Source organism: Nanorana parkeri, unplaced genomic scaffold, assembly GCF_000935625.1.
Source record: "Nanorana parkeri isolate BGI_ZX_2015 unplaced genomic scaffold, ASM93562v1 scaffold2047, whole genome shotgun sequence".
NCBI classification, from domain to species: domain Eukaryota; kingdom Metazoa; phylum Chordata; class Amphibia; order Anura; family Dicroglossidae; genus Nanorana; species Nanorana parkeri.
Window position 1 is genome coordinate 76333 of NW_017308315.1, and position 23473 is coordinate 99805.

General features: G+C 43.6%; 1 protein-coding gene across 1 annotated transcript; it reads left to right on the forward strand.

The window, feature by feature from the left end:
- The first annotated feature begins 1198 nt into the window (after positions 1–1198).
- STARD5 (StAR related lipid transfer domain containing 5) lies at positions 1199–19594 on the forward strand. The gene is made up of 6 exons (XM_018572489.1): positions 1199–1288; positions 9156–9205; positions 11705–11837; positions 14733–14850; positions 17019–17112; positions 19428–19594. The coding sequence occupies exons 1-6, from the start codon at positions 1199–1201 to the stop codon at positions 19573–19575; spliced, it is 633 nt and encodes a 210-aa protein (XP_018427991.1). The 3' UTR covers positions 19576–19594.
- Positions 19595–23473: the final 3879 nt, after the last annotated feature.

Consider the following 23473-nt stretch of genomic DNA (forward strand, 5'->3'; position numbering starts at 1 on the left):
CCTGTGTGTGTTGTAAAGTAGCCACCGCTCCAAGCTCACTCCTGTGATGGACTACAATCTCAATACAAATTAGTAAACTAAACACGAGACTGTAGTCCATCACAGGAGCGAGCAAGGCTTATAATAGAAAACCCACCTTTGGTGCCATGATTTATGTTACACCAATTTTCAAACATGATCTATTCCACAGTCCCCCCTTTCCCAACCCCCCCTTGAACCCATCAAGCCACAGTGTTGCGCTAAACGCACAGTACAACACAGCACACCTAGAATGTGGTACCATGCGCTAAGTGTCTTGATATTCATTGAATAGCACCCTAACGCACCTCTCAGTGGCTGTGTGTTGCAGCGTAGTGCAATGCACATACCTTAATACCATGCATTGTGGTGGAGAAACGTATTGCACGCACTCCAAAGCACCTGCCTGCGGCCGCGTGTACACTGCTTTTTTCACCACAATGCACAGTGTTGTAGTACCGCATTGCGCTGCATGGTGTGTTGGGGTGCTATGCAAATGAATGGCAATGCACGTAGTGCACAATACCGCAGGCAATAACGTGCATTGTAATGCATAGACCCCAATGCACCTCCCGGTGTTGCATGCACTACTTTTTTGCTGCAATGCACCTTTTTTTTGCAGCACCACGCTGAAATGAACAGCCAGCAAGAGGGGTGTTGGGGTGCTATTAAATGCATCTAGCGCATGATATCGCACGCCATGTGTGCTGTGCGATAAGGTATCATACCATGCGTTTAGCGTAATGCTGCGGTGCTAACGCAGGCGAATGTATATGGTGTGTATGAGCACTGCTGTACACCACTGGTGTCTCTGTGTAATCCAGTGTGCTGTATTATGTGTATGTCTGTGTTCTCCTATAATCACACATCACACAGCCAGCAGCCCAAGATCAATACTCTACACTCAGCACTAGATCCAGCAATGATGAATGGGAAACCTGATGTGTGACATTTCATTCTGCTCGATCACACAGCAGTCACTGGGAGGCACGGCAGCCATTGGCCGGGTAGTCCATCTATCACAGGGACTGACGTGTAGTACCAGCACATGGGAGGGAGCCTGATGAGGTGAGGGGAGGGACAGTCCGCCAGGTCCTCCTATCTACTGCCCAACACTTGTCACCTTCAGGAGCAGCTCTTCTCCCACCTTATTAGCTCTGATTGTGGTACATCAGCATCCATGGACTATACGGAGGTCGCTAGATCTGCCGCCGATAGACTGCAGGCGTACAGGACGGACCCGACTGGCTGGAAGCAATGCAAGAAAACGGTAAGTGGATGAATGGCTGAGAATGTGGATGTGGCACTGCAGGGTTGTGTCTGTGATTGGATATACTAGGATGAGATGTGTTTATAAATATCTGAGATGTAAAGATACAGAGCATCGTCCCTACAGGGATCCGAGCCAGCAGGCAGATGTCTTGTGTCTGCTGCTGAATGTCATTATTCTATAGTATGGAGGACACACAGCAATGTCCAATACTGCACAGTGTCTATGGGGGATCACATACTTCCCTCTGTCATCTCATAGTCCTAGACCTGCTGTCATTATTCTATAGTAAGGAGAGCACACAGCAATGGCCAGTACTGCACAGTGTCTATGGGGAATCCTTCCCTCTGTTATGTCATACTGCTAGACCGGCTGCCATTATGCTATAGCCGAGAACACACAGCAATTTCCATTACTGCACAATGTCTATGGGGGATCAGGTACTTCCCTCTGTCAGCTCATAGAACTGATGTCATTGGACAGTCACTGTGCGAGTCATCTTTGTAACAATGAAAGAGGAAATGTATCATTCATTATAGGATCACACAGCACACATTTCACAGGAACAAATGTCAGGGACTTCCTAATAAGTGTCCTTTATAACCTGATCTGAGACTCCTCAGTACTCATATATGGATGAGAGCTATTGTGATGAAATCTTTACATTGACTCTGGCCTCTCTGGACAGATAGAAGAGACACAAATGAATGCAGTGTGGAATCATTAGAGGATAATGAAACCTTACTTCTTTGTTGCATATAATCTATGTACCGCTAGCAAGCAGCAGTTATATGCAAAAACACTCGCTCCAGTCCGAAGATCTGAAAAATTCTCGAGCGGCTGCAAAGGATGATGGGACGGGCGCATGCGGGCGCAGGGTAAGTCAATGCACACAGCCGGCAGCGTGCACCCTCACAGACTCCGTGGGACAGGAAGACACAGCAGTCAGCGCTGGAACAGACACTGGCACCAGAGCTGGAGGGACTCCTGAAAACTACTGGAAAGAAGAAGATGATCGGATCGTGAGGCATCATTTAAGGTAAGTCCTTAAAGCAGCATGTGTGGGGACAGTGGCGTCCCGGAGCGGTTACCGGGTGACACCCTGCCGTGACTTCACCACACATGCACGGCGATATTCTTGATACCTGCCGACGGCCATCCTGGTGATGAACGTCAGCAGAGAGAGGAGGTGACAGTCACCCGGTGAGATAAGGTATGGCATCGGGTCCCCTCCTCTCTCTCCTGATACTGTCGGGTGTTCGGTCCATGACCGAGTGCCCGACTTTTCAAATGGGGGTGACAATGGGGGGGGGGGGGGGGGTGTATCCTTTAATGTCACTGTAAAGCTGAACTCCGGGATAAGCACATATTGTCTTAATACAAGAGGCATGAGTAGTCTTATTGAAATCTTGGTGAGCTTTGTGTATTTCTTCCAGGTCTGTGCTGTAATCCAGTGTGAGACTTTGCCTCTTTGAAGGAGCTTCCTGTAATAAAGACCAGTTACTGTTCTTGTGCAGGGTGGCTGGTCTTGTATCCGCCCTCTCCTGTAGTTTTCTACAGGAAGCATGGAGAGGGTGGGGCCTGCTGGGTCCCTCCCACAGCTCTGCTCTCTATCTACAGTACAATGATGATGTCACTTCTACTTTAACAAGGAAATATCTGGGTTTCTAAATGCATTGGGAGCACACTGAGTTGATTTATATCCTTTGTGGCTACTGTAGTATACAGTATATTTAAATTAAGGTTTTTATGCCCGGAATTCAGGTTTAATACATCATTAAATTTCTTTTTTAAAGCAAGCAGTGTAAGGAACTGAATTGGACCTGATATCATATTCTTGCAGCCCCTGCTTAGGGTGTGGATGCCCATTCATACCCATGTGTTATGTTAATGCATGTGGGGGTTTTTTCTGCATTTGAGGAGTTGGATTAAGACAATCCATTCTAAATAATGGGTTGCCGGCGCACCAGAAAGGACTGAAATTCAGACATGCACAATTTTTCCAGTGCAGTGTGTTGCATTGTGCATTAGAGGTGCCATTGACAATGGATGGTGCCGCAACCACCGCACTGGATAGGTCTAATTGGCCCTGGTAGGAAGAAGCAGCACATGTGAGCTTATCCTTGTGCTGCCCCTTCTTTCACTATTCAATCACAGTCTGAGTAGGACAACCTGGGATCAAAGGAGATGAGTTGACTGTTGCTGACCCATCAGGACATCTAGTGGCAGAAAAGAGGTACTGCAGTGAAACTTTCTGGGTTGTAGATCAATATTGTGATGGGGTTTTTATTTGTATTGGGAAGGACAGTTGACCTGAAAATAAATAGGCTGTCAATAAAGAACGTCTTCTGAAAAAAAAACTAGTTACCTGGCTGCCTGGATTAAATGCTTCCTAAATCAGTAACCATAAGAAGGTATATAGCTGCTGTTACCAGGGAGGAGATGAGCAACCCAAGATCAGCTTGGAACAGGTCCCATAGATGTGAGAATATCACTAGACCAGGCAGAAAATGGCCCAATTGGAGTGACTGGGCCATGTCTATGGATAGCCTTAGGCTGTTAATATTCTGGGTTACTAAACAAGTCATTCCCCCACAACCTTTTCTCCTTTCAAATAGCCAATCAGATTTAGGGAATTGGAATAAATATATACTGTATATGCACATAAAGCTAATCAAGCCGCTAATGTAAGAAATATTACAACATTGACATTCCCAGTAGTGTAGAATCAATAGAGTTCGGGCTCTTTGCAGTGTCTTCTCGATCTGACACTCCTGAAAGTGTTGAATTTGTAGCTGAATTGCAGCGCTGATATCTTTAGTTAGAAGAGTCAGATCACTGCAGTGAGCGTGGCTTCTCTGCTGGTCCCTGGAAATCTTTCAGCAAGCATAGACCTGCAACAAAGTGGAATTTACATGGAACATCTTGGTTGTTTTTTTCTTCAAATAGCAACAGAGTCTCTTTAAGTGATACAATTCTAAGCAGCCTCTGTGCAGCTATTTAGCTGATTCCTGCAAATGAGTCCTCAGTGATGAAGAGATGGAATTGAAGTGATGATGTCATCGCCAGGCTCTGCACCATTACACAACGAATGGGTGCCGTGGTTATGCACTGTTTGGTGCTTAAAGGAGAACTATGAGGGGAGTGCTTTTCACTCACCTCATAGTTCTAGCCGACATGTGACAATGAGTCTGTCACAGGTCGGCTCAGTAGATCGGGAGGTGAGCGAACACATACCGGCGTTCGCTCACCTCTCGATCCTGTCACGGCTCTCTGCCGTGACAGGGGGGGGGGGCTGGATTCCCCTCTCCCCGCTCTGATCTGCCAGCGCTAACTGGCGGAACGGACGGGGGAGGGGGCGGGTACAGCTGGCTCTGCCTCTAGATAGGCAGAGCCAGCTGTCAGTGACGCAGCTGGGCGGATCACTTCATAATTGTCGGGATCCGCTTAAGCTGCGGCGTCTCAGTATACCGCGACCAGCAGCTCGCGGTATACTGCGGCGTCTCAGTATACCGCGAGCTACAGCTCGCAGTATACTGAGCTTAGGGTGAGGGAGGACGCTAGTTTGTGTCCTCCCGTTACCCTAAGGAGAACTATGGGAAAAAGCCTTAACCCCATAGTTCTCCTTTAAAGATGAGATTGTTGGGCAACTGATAGGGTCTCATGAGATTTATTTAACTAAGGTAAACTTGAATTAGGGATGGCCCCCGATACCATTTTTTCGAGACCAAGTACAAGTACTTTTCCTCAAGTACTTGCCGGTACCAATTCCAACACTTTTTCTTAAAGGAACATGTGACTTTTTTCTAAAACAATACAGACTAATGGTTTTAGCACAGTTTATTTATAATCATGAAGAACTGTAACTCACTCCATGATTATTCAGCAATGGAGAATGGCAAAAGAGGACTACAGATACCATCAATCCATGATTATACAGTAATGGAGAATGGCAACTGGCTATAGAAGACTACAAATCTCAGCAATCCATGATTATTCAGCAATAGAGAATGGCAACCAGCAATCAGTTATTGCTGAGATTTGTAGTCCTCTATAGCCAGTTGCCATTATCTATGGCAACCAGCAATAGAGGACTACAGATCCCATCATTCCATGATTATACAGCAATTATACAGGGCTGCGTTTGGGTCACACCAGCGCTGCCTGCAGGTCTCACCAGGACTGCAGGCGGGTCTCACCAGGGAGCCTTGTGCCAGGCTCCATGGCTGCACATACAGGTGTGGGGCTGTCCTTTGCTGTGCTGGTCTCGGGAAGGAGCATGAGGCGATGTGCAGCCAGACCGGCACTGTCAAAGAAAACTGCCTGAGGTGCCCAGCAGGCTGCCTAAAGCCCCAAGCAAGCGTGGGACATCAGGCAGCTGCTCTTCTTTAAAAATGTAAAGGGTCGGTATTGGCCTTTAGTATCATTCATTTTCACGAGTACAAGTAATAGTGAAAATGCCCAGTACCATCACGGCATCCCTAACTTGAATGAAAATACACCCAACTCCCTATAGGAGAAACTGCTGAGCAATGTTTCTCCTATACCCATTCAAGTCTATGGGAGAGAGAACCAGAGATTTAGAGCCCATTCACACCAGGGTGGCTGCGGATCAGCGTGGTTTCCGCGCTGATTCCAAAAGGGAGATTTTTGGAGTTTTTAATTGCGTTTCAGTACTGATATTAAAAATGCTCACAACCGTGCTGATCAGCGCAGTTCCATTAAAAGCTGTATGGAAACCACATTGATCAGCGAGACAAAAATAGCGCTGGGAGCAGTTCGGGAAGGGGGGGGGGGTGTGTTCAGATTGCGCTGAGCCGCGCGGTCGCATGAACAGTCCCCATAGCAATGTATGGGAACGTTTATGTCAGCGGATCCGCGCAGCCGAATCGCTCCGGTGTGAACAGGGCCTTAAAAGAGAACTATGGGGTAAGTGTTTTTCCCCGTAGTTCTCTTAAGGGTCACGGGAGGACTTATAACCTCCTCCCGTGATCCAAAGCTCAGTATATCGCAAGCTACAGCTCGCGGTATACTGAGACCGCCGCAGCCGGGACTGGTGCGGACAATGCTGTTGAGATCCTCCCAGCTGCGTGAATGACAGCTGGCTCTGCCTATCTAGAGGCAGAGCCAGCTGTACCCACCCCCTCCTCAGTGGGAATACCTGCAGAGAGCGGTGACTGACAGTCACCGCTCTCTGCAGGGAGATGATCGAGAAGTGAGCGAGCGACGGTATGTGTTTGCTCACTTCCCGATCTATATAGCCGACGTTTGACAGTTTCATTGTCATACGTTGGCTCAAACTATAAGGATGAGTGATTTTCACTCACCTCATAGTTCTCATTTAAGGTTATATAGTACAGTAATAGAAGTGATTAAACTGAGGCATGTTGTGATTGTGGGAGATATTTTTGTGGCAGCTCTCATGAAAATAAACATGATACAAAGAAAGCAATTGATTTAAACATAGCAGTCTAGCGATACAAGTCCTCTGAATCCTGGCCGCATCTGCTGAGTAGAACCCCATCAATGCCTACAGGGCTTATCTCAGCCCAGCTGGGAGATGGAGGCTAATGAGTCCCATGGATGTGTATAGGGGAACTACTGCACATGCATGGTCAGGAGAGAGAGGACTTTGCAGTGTGGAATGTAAACAATCCCTGGAAGCCATTGGCATCAGATCGAGGTCAGTATACATCTGCAAAGGAGGAGGGTGGAAAAATAATAAATGCACTTTGTTTGCACACTTATCTTTTAAGTGCAGATATTTCACTAATAGTGTCCCTAAGAGATAAAAAAAAAAAAACCGATGGTTCAACTCTACAGCATCTACCAAAAACCGAAATATCAGTTTTGGGTGTACTGACCCCTTACATGACTCAAATACCTTTATTTTATTTTCGGCTTGCTACAGAAATGTTTTGAGTACCTGTATACACTCCTAGTATCTAACACAGCCTTAGGCTAGGTGGAGCGGGATGGTTGAAGAACAATTCCACTGAACAGTGACTATAGCATTATTACTGCAGTTTTTATTCAGAGAAATGCTGTGGAGCACACAACAATTCTAATGTTATCATTAGTACTTGCATGTCCACCTCAATACCCCTTCTCTGCCCTAGCCTTCAGGAACATTCAAACAATTTATCCAACTTGGTGAACAGAACACTAGATTTGAAGTGTATTTCCACTTATGCAGCCAAATTGGGATAACAACCTATTAAATATTTGTTTCATGTTTCTTATTCATTTAACCAGTGGCGTCACAAGGGGGGTGCGGCCCACACCCGGGTGGCACCATTTGAGGGGTAACACCAAAATGACTGAGTCATTTTGGTGTCACCCCTATGAAAAGTTGGGCACTCGGTCACGGACCGAGAGCCCGACAGTGTCAGGAGAGTGGAGGGGACCCGGCCAGGTGAACGTCCCCTCCTCTCTCTGCCAGCCCCCATTACCAAGATGGCCCCCGGCAGGACGACCACGTGTGTGCGATGACGTCACAACGGGGTGTCACCCGGTTTCCACTCTAAATGTCACCCGGGTCTCCACTCCGGGTGTTACCCAGCCTCGGGACACCCGTGCATATAGCATAACCTTTTTTTTTTTAAATTGCTGCTTGCACAAAACGAACTTAGTTCTGAAGGAAACATTGTTCTCTGTACTAGATTTGCTCTGTAATGCAAGGTGGGGATGGGCAGGTTCATGTTAACATAATGAACCCTGTCTGTACTGTGCTGGCAGATCTCATTATCAGTTGTAAACTAGGTTTGAACAACGTCTGCCCTAACAAAGGGTTAAAGAGCTAGAAACATTGTATGTTAATGACAGGAAGCTCAGAGTGTCCCTTTTTTTGTATGGAGCCAGACGGCGTACTGTTACTTGAGAATTAAGAGTCTACAAAGGCCGGCTGCACAGAGACATTTAAAAGATAAGAAATATATGTTTTTAATAATATTTGTCGGTATGCTGCAGTGTGTGAATAGGAACACATAACAGACAGCATTCCAATTTGTGTCCAATTTGACTGTAAAGTGGGAATACAGTTTAGAGCTGAACTCCAGGATTTTGTTTTAATTTTAGATACAGCATTAGCCCAGATAGCCCTAATAATATGTATACGGTGTGGACGGCTACTGCTTAGTATAAAAATGGATCGTACACACAGTTCTGGGTTTCCGGCTGCAAGAGTGAGAGTAGCAGCTATAGTGGTGAAGGGCTCCAGTCGCATCCTTGCATTCCTCTCTCTCCTCGCCCATTCACAAAAAGCCTTGCATTTTTTTCACAGAATACATGTCGTTCTGTGAATAGAGGAGGAGAGATCTTGTCACATTCCTGCCCGCCCTCTCCTTTGCTCCATTCACAGAACTCCTTGTATTCTGTAGAGTACAAGGACATTTGTGAATAGGCGAGGAGAGAGAAGGGGGCGAGAATGCGACTGCAGCCCTTCACCACTATAGCCTTTGCTCTCATCTCAGCAGCACCCGGAAATCCAGTGCTATGTGGAGGATGCGGCTTGTAGCAAGGCGTGATTTTATACTAAGCAGCAGCCATGCACACACAATATACATTTTATTAGGACTATATTACTCTGCTAGTGCAGTATCTGAAATAACATTTTTTCCCAGAGTTCAGCTTTAGGTTTGTGGACTTGATGTTCTAAAATGTGGTACTTTACCCAGGGGTGGTCTTGTGTTTTACATGTCACTCACCTATTCTTGTGCATCTTCAGCATTTAAGGTTAATGGTTAACAGTATGAAAATATTCCAATTGCTCCTCCTGAGACTGAGATCATTAAACATAAAACTGACACAATATTTATAACTGAAATAATATGGTGACGGATAACTCATGTGTGTATTTCCTGTGCAGGGTGATGTAGCCGTGTATTGGAGACCTTCATCTGAGTTCACTGGTAACTTGTAAGTAATAGAATGAAAATGTTATACAGTATTTAATGATTAATGCGTTTTTATGAAGATGAAGGAGTTAATCAGTAATCGCTTTTAAACCACTGCTTTCCTAACAGAGAATTCCCATTGTTTAAATGTCTGTGAAGGTTCTCATTCATCCAGGTCATGGTATATCTGTATAAAATAAGTCAAGGCAACTGGACTGGCTACTGGGGTAAAGACAGTTTTAGCGTGTGGCTAGTGAGAACAGGCCCTAAGTGTCCTGCATGAAAATTATTTTAAAAACGTAACAAAATTAACAACCCTATGTGATCTATATACAACTCTGGGCCCTCCGGACATCCATAACTTTGTGAGTTGGGAGGGGCTTTAAAGAACAACTCCAGGATTTTTACTGCAAGGGTTAACTGCCCAGTTTTCTCTAGGGGCGAAAATGAAGATCAAATACTCACCTGATCCTCAGTCCTAGCTCACCTATCTCCCCCTACGCTCTGGCTCTGCTATGTTCCTTGGCGTCTTCATGTCTAATAGAATCATGTGTCCTTAGACCACCAGAGCCTGGGGGAGAAGAGGCTGTGGGGACCGGTCAAGCAGCCAGGCGAGACCGAGGATCCGGTGAGTATTTCTTCATTATTTTTACACCCTAGACAAAACAACCAGTGGGGGTAGCCCCACGGCAAGGGTTTATTTTAAACATGTTGGAGTTGTTTAAAATCTCTCCAGCAGTGGCCCGGTAGCATGCCTCCCAGTGTGTAGCCAAAGGACATGCCCCCAGTTCCCCCATGGATCATGAAAAGTAAGCAAAAAATGATTAACTATGCCCAAACATGCTTTATTCATCACTATATTTCCTTTTTATTGGCTTTTTAAAATAATAATAATGTAATGTAATAGTTAAAGGAGAACTATGGGGTCAGGGCTTTTCCCCATAGTTCTCCTTAGGGTAACGGGAGGACACAAACTAGCGTCCTCCCGTCACCCTAAGCTCAGTATACTGCGAGCTACAGCTCGCGGTATACTGAGACGCCGCAGCAGAAGCGGATCCCGACAGTTATGTCTGGATCCGCCCAGTTGCGTAAGTGACAGCTGGCTCTGCCTATCTAGAGGCAGAGCCAGCTGTACCCGCCCCCTCCCCCGTCCGTTCCGCCAGTCAGCGCTGGCGGATCGGAGCAGGGAGAGGGGAATCCAGCCCCACCCCTGTCAAGGCAGAGAGCCGTGACGGGATCGAGAAGTGAGGGAACGCCGGTATGTGTTCGCTCACTTCCCGATCTACTGAGCCGACCTGTGACAGTCTCATTGTCACAGGTCGGCTAGAACTATGAGGTGAGTGAAAAGCACTCACCTCATAGTTCTCCTATTTTTAATGTAAAATATATGATTGTAATGTAAAGGATTGTGTTAAAGGTTTAGTGTACCACTTATGGTAGCAAATGATTGCATTTATTATAGAGGTCTCTATGGTGGTATACAGTAGCAAATACATTTTATCATAAATTTGGTTGTGTTCATCACCTCGCCTGCACCATTTTACCAAAATGATTTAGATTGTGTCTACACAGAACGAGGGTAACACTGTGGGAACTGTCAGCGTCAATGTGATATGATGGCAGGTATACCATTAGTATACAACTAAAGCATGGAAACTGCGTTCACTTTGCAGGAAAGGTAAAAAAAATAACAGGATTTTTACTCTTATTGAACATGTACTCTATGTATTGGTTTACTCTGCATTAGTATGGCCTGCTTTGCTAAATACTGACCTTGCTCCTTGATCTGGCAATCTTCACTGTGCGGGGTCTGCCTGGCACAGCACAGCCTTCCTAGTCAAAATGTCTCTGTTGACCACTCTTCAAAAAATGACCACATGTCACAGCCCCAGTCATCCCTATAGGTAATTCTTCCAGTCATCTAGCGAAATACAGCGTACCCATAGAATTGATGGGGCTACGGCACATGTGCACCCTTTTTGCTAGAAAGGTTATAGGGCACTAGGCAGGACCACACAGTGAAGATCACTGGAATGGGGAGTAAGGTATGCAGGTTGTACTGAGAAGGGTGGGTGTGCCATTACATACAATACAAATTCACTAAACTTTAATTCAAATATGATGAAGTGACTCTGCTTTACATTACTCATTATGCTACTTCATTAGTAAATCAACCCCCCCACCTACTATGTACCATAAGACAGGCTCACATCTAAAGTGAAGATACAATTTTGTTGAGGAAAATATCCGCCATGGCTAACTATGCACACTGCAAGGATTTCAACCAATTTTTCTGTTCTGCAGATATTGAGAAAGGGTGTCCCTGTGCAATTACTGAAATCTTTCACAATGAGACATTCTGACTTTGTCATATATTCTCATATCTGATATTGGCTTCAGTTTTTAGTAGGCAGCTTTTATTTATCCTTGCACACTGCTTTTGCACAGAACTTTATTATTAACAATAAGAAAATATTATTACAGTGGAAATGTTTATGAAATAATGTGTTTCTGTATTCAGATATAAAGGTGAAGGTATTGTGGCTGGAAAACCAGAACATGTTTGGCATTGTTTGAAACCAGAGCCTGGTGGATTGAGAGTCAAATGGGACAGCAATGTGGAGGATTTTCAACTTTTAGAAACCGTAACTGAGGTAGGTATATTGGTTTTAGTAAGTGATGGATCATATTACACCGGATCATATACTGAAACCATATGAAAAAACAAATGTTTGATATCTAAGGTATAGATACAGAGAGTGCATTGGGTGCCTGCGCCCATGATATCATGAGGTCAGGTGACTCAGTCAAGAAAAAGTTACAAAAAGAAAGTCCAGTGTATCTAGTGCTCTCTGGGGGGGATCGTGGTGTCGTTCGCTGGTGTGCGGCTCCAGAATGGGAAAGACTGGAGTGTCCGATGTGTGTGCTATGGAAACAAGAAAGGAAGGGACATGCAGTTATGGGCGCCAGGTGGGTAATTTTTCCTACATTTAGCCCTGCTGTGGGCAAGCAGCAGGAGGAGGCGTTTTGTACAAGTGATCTTGAGCGGCTGTACAGCTCAAGATCAAGATCACTTGTAAGCAGCCTGATGCTCGCTCCCCCTCCCCTCCTCGAACACTGCCTCTCTGCCCTCCACCTGTACTATATATTATATATATATTATGCACATAATTAAAAATGGAAATAAATAAAAAAATGTAGAAAGTAAAAAAACATTATGTAAATAAAAATAAAAAAAATTAAAACCAACCCCGCTGCCCTCACCATCTGCATGCGAATAAACGCATGCGTAGGGCATTGTGTGTGTGATCGGAGTGGTGTACCCATTCCACTGAGTGCCATATTGTGGTGGGCGGGCAGCAGCGCTCTCTAACATGCACAATGTGCATTAAGGCCAGGTGCACACCTGGGCGATCCGTGATGGTATGATCAAACAGTCACGGAATCGCACACCACCGCCGATCGCGCTTGCAGTGCCATTATTTTCTAATGGCACCCCAGTCACGCCTGGCAGATTGTGCGGTTTCCCGACACAATACCACCTGTGCAATCGCGCACGATTCCGGTTGAAAACACAGTGTGGTGTGTGTCGCAAAAAAAGGTACATGTACCTTTTTCCAGCCATTACAACGCGGATGTAACCCCATTGAAATCAATGGGGCCGCATGGCAACCGCTGTATGCAACCGCACACGATCACCCAAGTCTGCACCAGCCCTAAATAGTAAATTCACTTTCCCAAGTAATTTGGGAAAATGGAATTACCCGCACAAATCTGGCCCTCTTTCCTTCTCTGCTATACTTACCTTTCGGCGAACAGTCCTTCCCTTTCACCGGTACGGGGGTCCTATCTGTGCCATGTATTCTGAATTTCGCTCACAAATTGTAAGCACTCGTTGGTCAGCGCGGTCATCTGATGGCGCTGACCAATGAGAAGCGCTTCCTAGCACTCCTAAATATTGTTTTGGTTAAATTAGATTGTAGATTGTCACGAGGGACAAGTAGATCGGGCCGCGGCTTTAGTCCTTGAACAAGTAGTTTTTAAAAACAAATCACAACTCTGGATCGCATACTACCAATCGCTGAGTTCCCAAACTTCTCCTTGCAGAGAGCAGGGACTGTCAGTCACTACTCCCTGCAGGGATCCTCCCCCTTCCCTCTCCATTCTACCAGTGCTGACTGGAGGGATGGACAAGGGAGGGGGCGGGCACAGCTGGCTCTGCCTCTAGACAGCTGTCAATCAGGTGGCAGGGTGGATCCCAACAATATTGTTGGGATCTGTTCCGGCTGCAGTGCGGCTCTGTGCTGTCCGCATATATGCTGAGTTTTGGGTCACAGGAGGACATAACATATATCTTCCTGTGATCCTAAAGAAAACTATGGCCAAAAACTTTCATATAGGACTTATTTTCTGGGCCAGAAAACAAGGATGAGCTTAAAGTGAACCTGACGGGTTCTAACAACTGGCTGAGTTAACAATATTGCTGAAGAGCAGTCAAGTTGTGGTACTTGCAAGAACCCGTGATCATCTCCAATACAATCTCAAAGTCCGTATGGAGCATCTGGAGTTTAGGGCTAGTCTGTATACATGACCTTGGCTATTGTTCATCTTGGCACTAAGCTCCGATCCCTCCTATCAATAAGCCCCATTTCTGTCATTAGGTATGCCAGTACTAAAGTCTCAGATGCCATTGGAAGCTCTGGGAGTGGACTGTTGAATGCTGGTAGTGGTGAACAGCACAGCAAGAGTATGGGATTTAACGTAGTCTTGGAAGTTGAGGTCCATTGTATGCCGTTACTCTGAAATCCAGAGGCTCCAAATGTATTGCTTTGAGGATTATCACATGTACATGGTGCTCCCTTTCCCAAATATTGCTGTGTTAGTCAGTTTTTAGGACATGACAGGTTCCCCTTTACAATAACTCAAAATAATGAGGCGCCCCTGAAAAATCTGAATATTTCATAGGCTGAACTGAACAGATCTGGCCATACACACTGATGTACTGGAGACAAACGTTATGCTATGACTGCATACACTTTCAGAGTCAAGATCCATTCAAATACATAATTTACTTTCAATTACTTACTTATCATTTACTTTACAATTACTTATTTACTTTGCAATTATATAGAGAAGTCTTTTTCTTATGCCATACAAAAAGAATATTGACATATTGGGTCTGAAATTATGCTACTATGTGTCTTTATGGGCACCTTGTTCTGTAGAAATAATGGACAAATTGCCCCAACTTCATTACAATTTTATTGTCATCTGCAAGAGACTTGGGCACCAACATCATGTCATTTGATCTTCTTGGCTTGACTAATGTTACCACTTAGTAAGCATTGTGTGCTATACAGCTGCCCAATTCACCTGGCTTACAACATTTAATTCTGTAATTTTATCCTCTTAATTATTTATATTTACTTAAAAGAAGTGCCAAGTAATTTTTCATTTATATTTTACTTGCCCAATGCTTAGTCAGTCATTGAAAAAACAGGATTCGTGTTTGTCTGTCATTTCATCTTCAATTATTTTTTCATTTACAGGATATTTCTATCTGCAGAACTGTAACTCCATCTGCAGCTATGGGCATTATCGCACCCAGAGACTTTGTAGATGTAGTACTGATCAAGAGCTATGAGGATGGTTCTATAGCTTCTAATGGTGAGTACCGATGTATATGGACATCACTGCCCAGTTATAACAGCGTATTAACAAAGTAACATATACAGTGTCGGCTTTATTCATTGAGAAGTGAGCGATCACTTACCGCTGATCGCTCAGCTCCCGATCTTCTCCCTGCAGAGAGCGGTGACTGTCAGTTACCACTACCCACAGGGATTCCCCACCCCTTTTCTTTACCTCTGCTGACTGGAGGAACAGACAGGGGAGGGGGCAGGCACAGCTGGCAGCGGACAATCAGACAGCTGGGTGGTTCCCGACAATATTGTCTTTCCCACCTGCAGTGCGGCTCTGTGCTGTCAGCATATAGGAGGCAATAGCACGCTATATGCTGAGTTTTGGGTCACAGGAGGACATTAGTGAATGTTCTCCTGTGACCCTAAAGAGAACTACTGCCAAAAAAGTTCTCTTTTTAATTACAGACTGAAATTTAGTTAGAGCTGTGCTAAATTACACAGCTCTGATAGGCATTTTGGAGGGTGCAGTCTCTTGAGTAGATGCTGCATGTCATAAAGGGGGATTTTTATGTGTGTATGAGTTGTTTGTGTACCTGCTAAGTGACTGACATGAAGGCAGTGGTGACTTTAGCGCCTCTGATGCAGTGACATCTAAGCTTAACAAGGCACTGTGCGCACCGCACAGTGCCTTGTGAGAGCCCTGATTGGGTAAAGCAATGCACCTGGCCACAGGTCAGGTGCAAGACTTTGCCCAAACACAGCACAATGCACTGTAAGGGCAAAGATGATTGGGCAAAGTAATGATGACTTTGCCTAATCCTGAATCATAGCCCCACATTATATAAAGCTGCTTACACCGCTGTCTATGTTGTGTTGCTGGAGTTAATGATAGAGTGTAGTGTAGTATAGTACAGTGTAGTGTAGTATAGTACAGTGTAGTGTAGCGCAGTGTAGTGTAGGGAAAGATAACTGGTGTCAGTGCTTTATACAGCAGTTTAAAACTATATGCAGTACTCTGTACTGTATATACTATTATTTTCTGTGCTGTATATTTGCTGTCTTTTTTGTTTTGTTTGTGTCAGTAGGGTCACTGGTGTTCCTCCTTCTGCGTCACCAGTGTTCCCGTTTTTTTTTGTGTGTGTTTTGAATTTTTTTTTCCGGCGGGTTTGTGGCCTGCTCGAAAGACAAATGCCTCACGGGTCGGTGCGCGCAAGCGCACACTGCCCGTTCAGCATTGCAGTCATCGGAAGCCCGCCCCTCAGCACAAGTTGGGCAGATCGTAAGTTTTTTTAATTACCTTACAACCATCGCAAGACGAAAGTCTTGCGATGGTTGTAAGGTGTATGGCCAGCTTAACTGTGAGGGGTTACAGTGTGGGGGCACCAAAACCAAAGGCCCATTTTGTCCACACCTGCGTGACAGATGCACATAATTTGAATTTTTAAAGCAGGGTCCAATCCTGCACTTGTAAAGAATAACTCTGAAGGGTTACGGTGTGAAGGCACCACCAACACTAAACCAATTTCAAAATATCTGTTGTTACTTTCATCCAACGTCTGCAAAAGAGGCACCAGAATTTATCCAAAAATCTCTAACCTTGTTCCAAGTGTCCTAAAATGTGACCTCTTCATACAGGCTGCCTCCCCAAGCAGTTGTTTAAAAGATTAAAGGAAAATAAATTACCGGCAATTTAAATGTCATTTTGTTCTTTATAAATGTCACTTTTTGCTGCAACAGGTTCCATATATCATACAGATGCACCACTTTACAGGCAGTTTAAGGGGACCCCCCAGGCACGATATTTAAAGGAATTTTTCATTTTTATTGTTTCACTTTAAGCACTGTTAAAATCACTGCTTCGTTAAAAACTGTATTTTTTAAAAGTAATTTTTTTCATTGATACATGTCCCCCAGGGCAGTACCCGACTCCCCATACCCTTTTTATTGCCAATAACTTGCATATAAGCCTTCAAAATGGGGATATTTGATTTTACAAATTCTGGTCCCATAGACTTGCATTGAGTTCTAAGTTCTTGTAAAAACTTTTTCCATGTTCTAATGTTCTTGTTAGAACCAAACTCAGGTGTGTTCAGCCCATCACTACTCATTTCTAGTCTTGATGGCGGTGCATGACCAAATAAAGTTTGGGAAACACTGATATAAATCATCCCTGTTTTTCTCTTTTTATTATAGCAACAAATGTTGAACATGAAAGCTGTCCTCCCCAGCGACACTTTGTTAGAGGCTTTAACCATCATTGTGGCTGCTTCTGTGTTCCTATACCTGGGTAAGGAGACTTGGCATGTCCGGTAGCGCAGATCTTTGTTCACAGCAATGTCTTGACAAAATAAAATGCTAAAGGAAAACACGGACCAAACCTGCTGCTTTGGACAAAATCTAACTTTTAGCCTGCAACTGAAATGGTCTTCATTGCTTTGGTCACAAATTTATAACACATAGACATCTGAAGCACTCAAGCCTGTAACCTTCATTACCCAACTCATTTTACAAAGATACTCTACGATGTTCCTGTTAAGTTTAACAGAACTTGTTTTTTGGAGCACATAAATGCACACTAACAGGGTTATTCACTAAATGGTGAAGAGTTTGGGGAAGGCAGAAGAAGTGAACAGAAAGGACAAAATAGCTGATTTGGAAAAATTCTCCAATTCAGGTCACTTTCCAGTTCAGCTATGCTGTCCTAGATTGTTCACTTCTCCAAACGCTTCACTCTTTTGTGAATAACCCTGTAAATGTTTCCATGTATGTGTGGTCTGCTTTAAACAATTTGCAAACAGTATTTTTAGTTATGTGTAATATATTGAGTGACATGAAATTCTATTATATCCTGTACAATTAACTATTTGAACCGGCCCTTTAAATTTTTTTAATTAGTTACGGCCATTGACCCCATAGCCCCTCCCCCGGAATACCTCTCCACCAAACGCAGGCTTCCTCTCCGCCATGACCTCTCCGGACGGAAGTGTGACAGCATGGCGGGGGGTAAGACGTCCTTTTCAACTTGATGAAACTTAGCTTTTGGTGATATATCAGAAAGTGTGAGATGTCCGTGCACCCTATGTGTAATGCAATGTGTACATGTGTACACATTGCATTACAATGTGTACACATGTACACATTGTTTTCACTCTCATTGAAAGAAGAGAATGTCCGTTCAGTGTGCTCACGGGGGAGGAGAGGAGAGAAGCTGTACATCTTGCCTTCACACAGAATGGACCTTCTCTTCTTTCATTGAGAGGGAAAACTTCTGTGTACGGCTGGCGAGGGCATTATTATTAAACACTTAAGGAGCATGGACATCTGACACTTTGAGATATATCACCAAAAGCAAACAGTTTTATCAAGTGGAAAAGGAATGGACACTTGTAACAATAGCCAGCCTATAACTGATTGAGTTGCTGCACTGTGCACCTGCACATTTTAGATTTACCACAATACAAAGGACTTTATGAACTTGGAAGTCTTTTTTGGGTCATATTTGTAAAATACTAGTGTTTGCAATGGCTGAAAAGTGGAAGTTATTTGGTTAACTGCAGTTGACAGGCATCTATGACAAGGAATCAGGAACCAATCTGTAATCCATAAACTGACGATGGCCTCTCTGAAGTCTGTGTTTCATGTTTATTGAGAAATGATTACATGGTCTTCACCATTATGTCATCAGTGTGGGTGTGACCATCTATGATCTAAATTGAGCACAGACATTTCTTTTCTGGTGGCCAAGACCTTGAGGCTATGATATACTGTATATATATCTAGATAGATAGATAGATAGATAGATAGATAGATAGATAGATAGATAGATATACATATCTATCTATCTAGATAGATAGATATATATAAAATCTCACTCCATGTGGCAGCTCTGAGCCAATTAGTGTTGGCATGCTGCCACATGGGAAACTCAAGGTCCTGTGTAAGCTACAACTCTAGTGTCTTGGAGCTTACACAGAGTCTTCCTTTCAATCTCAGCAGCTGAACAGAGCAGCGGCAGAGTAAAAGGAAAATAAGTATATGCATTACTGAAGTGTATTCAAAGCCAAAACTTTAGTTTTAGATAGTAAGGGAGGGTAAGAAACCCTTTCAGTTTTTTTATTGCTGTCTGTGTCGTCCCACTAGAGAGATTAATTTTCTCTATTTGTCCTGGGGACCACTATCACCATGACCAGAAGGAAGGGATATCCAAATTTTTTTGGTGTCACTAGAACCGGAATAGAGGGAAACACTTCCAACTGGGACATTTCTTCTGGTGATAACTGTCCATGGGATTTACCTGGATATATTTTCTTTTTACTTCCGCTTGTGTTTACAGGACATGAAGTAAATATAAATCTCTTAAAAGTGACAGAAATGTCAAAAAGTAACCTGCCATAGGTTTAAACCCTTCCCTACTCTAACCACAATGGAAAAAAAGTTTTCACTTTCGGTATACATAAGGTTAATACAAAGTGCAGTATGTGGTATTCCACAGCAACCAATTAGAAATCCAGTTTTATTAGCCAGTCTACACCAAACTACCACTGGCATCTGATGATTGAATTGTACAATATGTGTTCATTTTTCTATATGCATTTATTTCAGAGAACCAGAGAAGACACAAGTTTTAAGCTTCTTCCAGACGGATCTTAGTGGCTACCTTCCCAGATCTGTGGTGGAGTCTTTTTTTCCATACAGCATGACTCAGTTTTACAGCAATCTCACAAAAGCTGTTAAAGCATTACATGTATGACACATTGCTCTTACTATTAGAAAACAAAGTATATGGTTGCACATGCTGGGATGATTTGGAAGAAAAAATGAAAAAAGAAAAAATGACACCCTGTACAAGAAAGTCTGCAGTATCCAACACACTGGTACTTGTTACTCAAGAACTTTTATGCATATTTATTTTTACCCACATCGTTTAAACATTTTTTTTTTTTTAATTAAAAGTATATCTATTCAACATGATTCCAAATGAAATGCTAATAACATTAAAAACATATTTTAGATATTGTGTTTCACATTTATTCAGTTGTGATAAATGGGCTGTCAAAGTGTAAAGATATTAACCCCTTCATGACTGAGCTTGTTTTTAGTTTCTGTTCGTAAATGAATGACACACTTTTTGCTGTGTGATTCTTCCACGTCAGTAATTTACTTTCTTACAGAGTGCACCCACACATACCATATATTGTTTCTTAGAGGACAGATAGGGCTATATATTTATATCACATATGTGTACCTAACGCCTCACTTAGGACAAATTTAAAAAAAAGGAAAAAATAAAGTAAACACTTTTCCCCCTGTTTTGATTTGTAGTATTTTTTAGAAAAGTAGCACAGCTAAAAAAAAACGCATTAAATACATTAATGTATTTGTCCTTTATTTGGAAAAAAAACTCACATCCCTAGGATTTTAGACATTTTTCTGTATCTAACATTTTAATAGTTTTTCGCTAAAAGTGGGCAGCTGGCGTACAATGTCACTGTCACTAAGTGTCACACTTGATTGACAGCGACATGCTTTGAACATCAATGTCATGAGGGGGTTAAATTTAAAAAAAATAACCCCTTAGGGTGAAAAACAAATCTTATAATTTAATTAATGTATTTTTGGTTATTATTAGGCTGCTTCAAACTTTAGAACAGCCAATAATACCCTTAGTAACACTGATCCTAATAAGCTGATCCTGCAGTATTTTAGGATCAGATGTCACTAAAGGTTTTCTGATCGTTCCCACAATGATCAGAAACCTATAACATTCTTTCAGCAATAGACACATGTAGCTAAATGTTTCTATTGCTGAAAGTTAAAGGAGAACTATGAGGTGAGTGAAAATCACTCATCCTCATAGTTCGAGCCGACGTGTGACAATTAAACTGTCACACGTCGGCTCAAAAGATCGGGAAGTGAGCGAACACATACCGTCGCTCGCTCACTTCTCGATCTTCTCCCTGCAGAGTGCAGTGACTGTCAGTCACGGCTCTCTGCAGGGATTCCCGATCCTCCAGCGCTGACTGGAGGAATGGATGGGGCAGGGGGCGGGCACAGCTGGTTCTGCCTCTAGATAGACAGAGCCAGCTGTCACGCAGCTGGGTGGATCTCGACAGTAATGTCGGGATCTGTCCCGGCTGCGGAGGTCTCAGTAATGAGCTTTGGGTCACAGGAGGACGCTAGTATATGTCCTCCCGTGACCCTTAGGAGAACTGTGGGGAAAAACACTTACCTCATAGTTCTCTTTTAAGGAAAAAAAGCCAGTATACATCGGGATTTCCCGATCTATTTTCAGCGGTTACCACCATTACAGAGCCCTGATCGATGAATAATAGAATCCTTCAATGAGAATCTAGCTCAGTAAAGACTCTGAACAGGGGCATTTTCTGAATGCAGTGGGCCTGTGTGCGAGACCATCAATTGGGCCCCATGGCCCAAGAAAAAATAGATGTGGGCAGTGCGGCACAGTGCTGCACCCCATCCTTTTTTAGGACCCGTGTGCACTGCACTTACTGCACACATTGATGATACATCACTGACTCTGAAACCAATTATATTGGAATGACAAGGCCATAGCTTTACTGGGCTAACAAACCTTATACTTAATCCAAGTAAATAAGAACAAAAACATATGCCAGTCACAGATGAACACAGGGCACTGAGCTGATCCTTAATGCTTATCCTAACCATAAGTCTCGGGCAGGGATCCAAGTAACCACAGGCTTCAGAGGGCATTAAGCAAGTCCCATCCATTCTCTTGCAAGGTAAAAGATGCCAATAAAGCCATGAGGATAAACAAATATTGATGGAGAGAGGGGAACTTGGCACAACATTGAAAAATGGGAAAACATCACCCCCACGTCAATACTTAAAGTGTCTAGAGCCAAATTTAGTTTTTGATAGCATGTAGAACCTCTGTAAGGATTTTATTGTTGTCAGTGTTTTTGCTGGGCAGATTCACCCTTTTTGTATGTGCTGGTGAGCATCTTCCAATGTCAGAGCTGTTCTGGTAACAAAATTGAGTTATTTCCATTTAGTTCATGTTTTGTCTCTGGCATAGGAAGTGAAGGGAAATCTGAGACAAATGAGGCATGGACTGGACAAAAAATATCATGTCAGGAGTTCTAACCATTCTGTAATATATCCAAAACAAAACAGAAAAGCACGTTTTGGATTTAGATATACTTAAAAACATACTTTAAACTCATTCTGGTATTTACCATTTGTGGGTTGTAGCTGAACAATGTGAATATTAGTTCTGTGAGTACCTATTCTGAGCTTAATGATGAAACAATGGCAATGTAACAGCTAGACATGTGTGATTCATTTTGTTCCGAATTGAAATTCGTATGAATTTCTGTAAACTAAGACATTTGGATGCATCCGAATTTCTAAATGACAGAAATAAAGAATCCGAACATATCCGAATGTTAGATAACGAAATTTGAATACATCCGAATTTCATTCTGAATTAAACAGAAGCGGGAGTGCTGTCATTTACAGCTCTCTGGCTTCTCTGCTCTTTGTTGACAAATTGGACTCGTATCCTGAATGAAAACAAAGGGGTCTGTTCACAAAGCTGCCGTAGGCAGCCGAGTGAATAACCATCCCGAAGTGAAGTGAGCCGAACACTGTTCGGCTATTCATTTCAGGCTTGTATGACTGATTTCAGCCGTACACAGATTAAAATCAGCCGTACACCAACTAAAATCAGCCATACATCGGCTTGCTGCGGCTGGCTTCGAGTCCGCCAAACATGCTCGGCATGTTCGACCGACCCGAAGTGCAGAAGGAGTTCAATAGCCGATCCAACTTCTAGATCGGCTGAGCCGAACCTCCGGCGGGCCACTCGCTGCTGTTCGGCCTATTCTCATAGATGCCGAACAGCAGTGAGTGAATAGGTGGTACCGAGCAGAATAGAAAAAACAGTTAAAAAAGTAGAAAAAATTAAATAGCAAACGATTGGGTGGAGCTAGCAGTGACGCCCAACTGTTTTCTATTGGCCGGGCGGTTCTGCTGCCGTCACAATTTTAAAAAAAAACCACCATAGGAATGCATCGGCTAGATCCTTCAGCAGCTTAGTGAATAGACCCCAAAGTATCAGAATATTGTTAGAAAATGTAAGCTGAGAGCTGTGTGTTATTCTGTAACAGCTTCTACTTCTTTGCTGACAAAGAATCTTATAGCTGTCACCGAATACACTAAAGTGTCAAACAGTCCAAAGAAATAATAAATGTTAAAAAAACAGTGTGCGATTCCCCCGACAATTCATACCAGACCCTTTAGGTCTGGTAGGAATGTTAGGAGGGGCCCCTGATGTAACAAAAAAAAACAGCGTGGGGTTCCACCCCCTTCTCGTTACCAGACCCTTTAGGTCTGGTAGAAATGTTATGGGGGATCCCTGATGTAAAAAAAACAGCGCACGGTTCCCCCTGTTTTTCATACCAGACCCTTTAGGTCTGGTAGGAATTTTAAGGGGGGCACCAACGCCAAAAAGAGCAAAAAAAACCTAAACTCCAATACCAGACCCTTATTTCAGCCTGGAAGGGTAGCAAAGGAGGGGGGGACGAGCGTGCGCTCCCCCTCCCTCCAACATACAAGGCCACATGCCCTCGGCAATGGGAGGGTGCTTTCCCAGGGGGGGGGGGGGG